At 50.8% G+C, this 2,284-nt stretch overlaps 1 protein-coding gene across 2 annotated transcripts in view; it reads left to right on the top strand.

Moving 5' to 3' along the window:
- The window catches only part of KANK3 (KN motif and ankyrin repeat domains 3), a 24,682-nt gene that overhangs the window by 8,055 nt on the left and 14,343 nt on the right, over positions 1 to 2,284 (top strand). Inside the window, exons 2-3 of one of the 2 annotated variants that reach the window (XM_023197431.2) lie at positions 196 to 424; positions 1,475 to 1,536. In XM_023197431.2, coding sequence (XP_023053199.2) covers positions 1,503 to 1,536 — 34 coding nt within the window. In that variant the 5' untranslated portion in view covers positions 196 to 424; positions 1,475 to 1,502. The remainder of the gene's footprint in view (positions 1 to 195; positions 425 to 1,474; positions 1,537 to 2,284) is intronic. The other variant, XM_023197429.2, reaches the window with a different exon arrangement.

A 2,284-nucleotide genomic window follows, 5' to 3' on the forward strand; every position in this document is an offset into this window, starting at 1 on the left:
AAAAAAAGGGATAGGATCTCACTATGTTGCCCAGGTGGGTCTTGACTCCTAGGCTCAAGTGATCCTTCTGCTTTGGCTTCCCAGAGTGCTGAGATTTCACCCTGTGCATTTTGAACCAAAGTTCTGGATTCAATGTTTGTCCTTGTTAAATATCACATTATTATATGTGGCCCAATCTTCCTCACTCTCTTACAGCCTCCATCATGTCATGTAAACAGTCACGTTCCCAGACAGCCTCATGAACAATCACAGCTCTGACAACCCAGGTGTTTGTGTTTGCATTACAAACTTACGAGCCAAGGATCAAGCCTGTGACACTCCACTAGCGACATTCCAGGGAGACAAGTATCCGCTGATTTGGATCTTTGGTGCATCCAGCCCGCAATTCCCCATCATTCCTGCAAGAGTTTCGCAACTGACCTTGGTAAAACTTTGGATGCACAATTACAATTTTTTTTTTTTTTTTGAGACAGTATCTTGCTCTGTTGCCAGGCTGGAGTGTAGTGGCCTGATCTCAGCTCACTGCAACCTCCGCCTCCTGGGTTCAAGCGATTCTCCTGCCTCAGCCTCCTGAGTAGCTGAGACTTCAGTTGCACGCCACCACACCTGGCTAACTTCTGTATCTTTAGTAGAGACGGGGTTTCACCATGTTGGCCAGGCTGGTCTTGAACTCCTGACTTCGGGTGATCCGCCCCTCTCGGCCTCCCAAAGCGCTGGGATTACAGGCATAAGCCAGGGTGCCTGGTTCCAGATGAGTTTTTAATGATCCTGTGAAGGGCTTCCAACTCTGGTCTTCCTTTCCTAAAGGCTCATACTCCGCTACATAGAGCATCCATTTCTAATTTTCCCCAGAGATGATCAGAAAACCCAGCAGGTCTGGAATGCCTCCCGGACTCCCAGCTGCCCTTGTTTTCTTCTTCTTTTCGCTTGATGTCTTTCCTGCTTCCTCCTGCCCAGCAGGCTGACGTCTGACACCTGAGGATCATTCATTCCATCCAAAGTTTCAAGGTCAGCTAGGCACGGTGGCTCGTGCCTGTAATCCCAGTACTTTGGGAGGCCGAGGCAGGCGGATAGCTCGAGGTCAGGAGTTCGAGACCAGCCTGGCCAACATGGTGAAACCTCATCTTTACTAAAAATACAAAAATTAGCCAGGCGTGATGGTGGGCGCCTGTAATCTTAACCACTCAGGAGGCTGAGGCAGGAGAATCACTTGAACCCGGGAGGTGGAGGCTGCAATGAGCCAAGATTGCAGCATTGCACTCCAGCCTGGGTGACAGAGCGAGACTCTGTCTCAAAAAAAAAAAAAAAAAAAGTTTCAAGGTCTCTTGAGGGAAGAGGAAAGAGAGGGCATGTGTGAAGGGAGGTTGGTGGGTGGAGGAGAACTCTTGGGTCCTGTTTACTTAGACTCAAAGGCAGGCCCCAGAGGCTCCAGCCAGAGGGACAGCACCCAGCCCCACCCTCACCCCTTTTGCAGGGTGCCTCTGACAGCTGCTGCAGGAAACATGGCCAAGTTTGCCCTGAATCAGAACCTGCCTGGTGAGTGTGCAAAAAGAGATATGTGTGTGCGCGCATGCACAGAGAAAAACGCTTGATGCCTGTGTGTGTGGACACAGCCCTACAGTGGCCAGAGGGTCCTCTCCAATGTCATGAGCCTGCTTTAAACCACCTATGGTATCAATCACGGCCGGGTGCGGTGGCTCATGCCTGTAATCCCAGCACTTTGGGAGGCCTTGGTGGGGGGGATCACTTGAGATCAGGAGTTCGAGACCAGCCTGGGCAACATGGTGAAACCCTGTCTCTACTAAAAATACAAAAATTAGACAGGCATGGTGGCGCACGCCTGTAGTTCCAGCTACTCAGGAGGCTGAGGCAGGAGAATTCCTTGAACCTGGGAGGCAGAGGTTGCAATGAGCTGAGATAGCACTACAGCACGCCAGTCTAGGCAACAGAGCGAGACTCCGTCTCAAACAAAGAAAAAATCAAAACAAAAAAACTCCCGCCTATGGCACTAATCACAAGTGGACTACAACCCCCCTCCCCAGTAGCCCTCAAACCGGGAAAGTGTGACCCCTGTGCCTCCATTCCTCTTCCCTCTGCCTTCCTTTACTCTGCTCGGGACACCCTGGTCTCCACCTGGCTGTGACTCCAGCTGACCCTCCCTTCCTCCTACCCCAGGGTATTTCCATGGGCTGTTTTCTTCTAGAAACCTTTTCCCAGCTGCTTCCTCCTCATCCTGCAGGGCTTCCCCCAGGCCAACCTATTTTTTTTTTTTTTTTTTTTTTTT

This window comes from Piliocolobus tephrosceles, chromosome 21, assembly GCF_002776525.5.
Source record: "Piliocolobus tephrosceles isolate RC106 chromosome 21, ASM277652v3, whole genome shotgun sequence".
Classification (NCBI taxonomy): Eukaryota; Metazoa; Chordata; class Mammalia; order Primates; family Cercopithecidae; genus Piliocolobus; species Piliocolobus tephrosceles.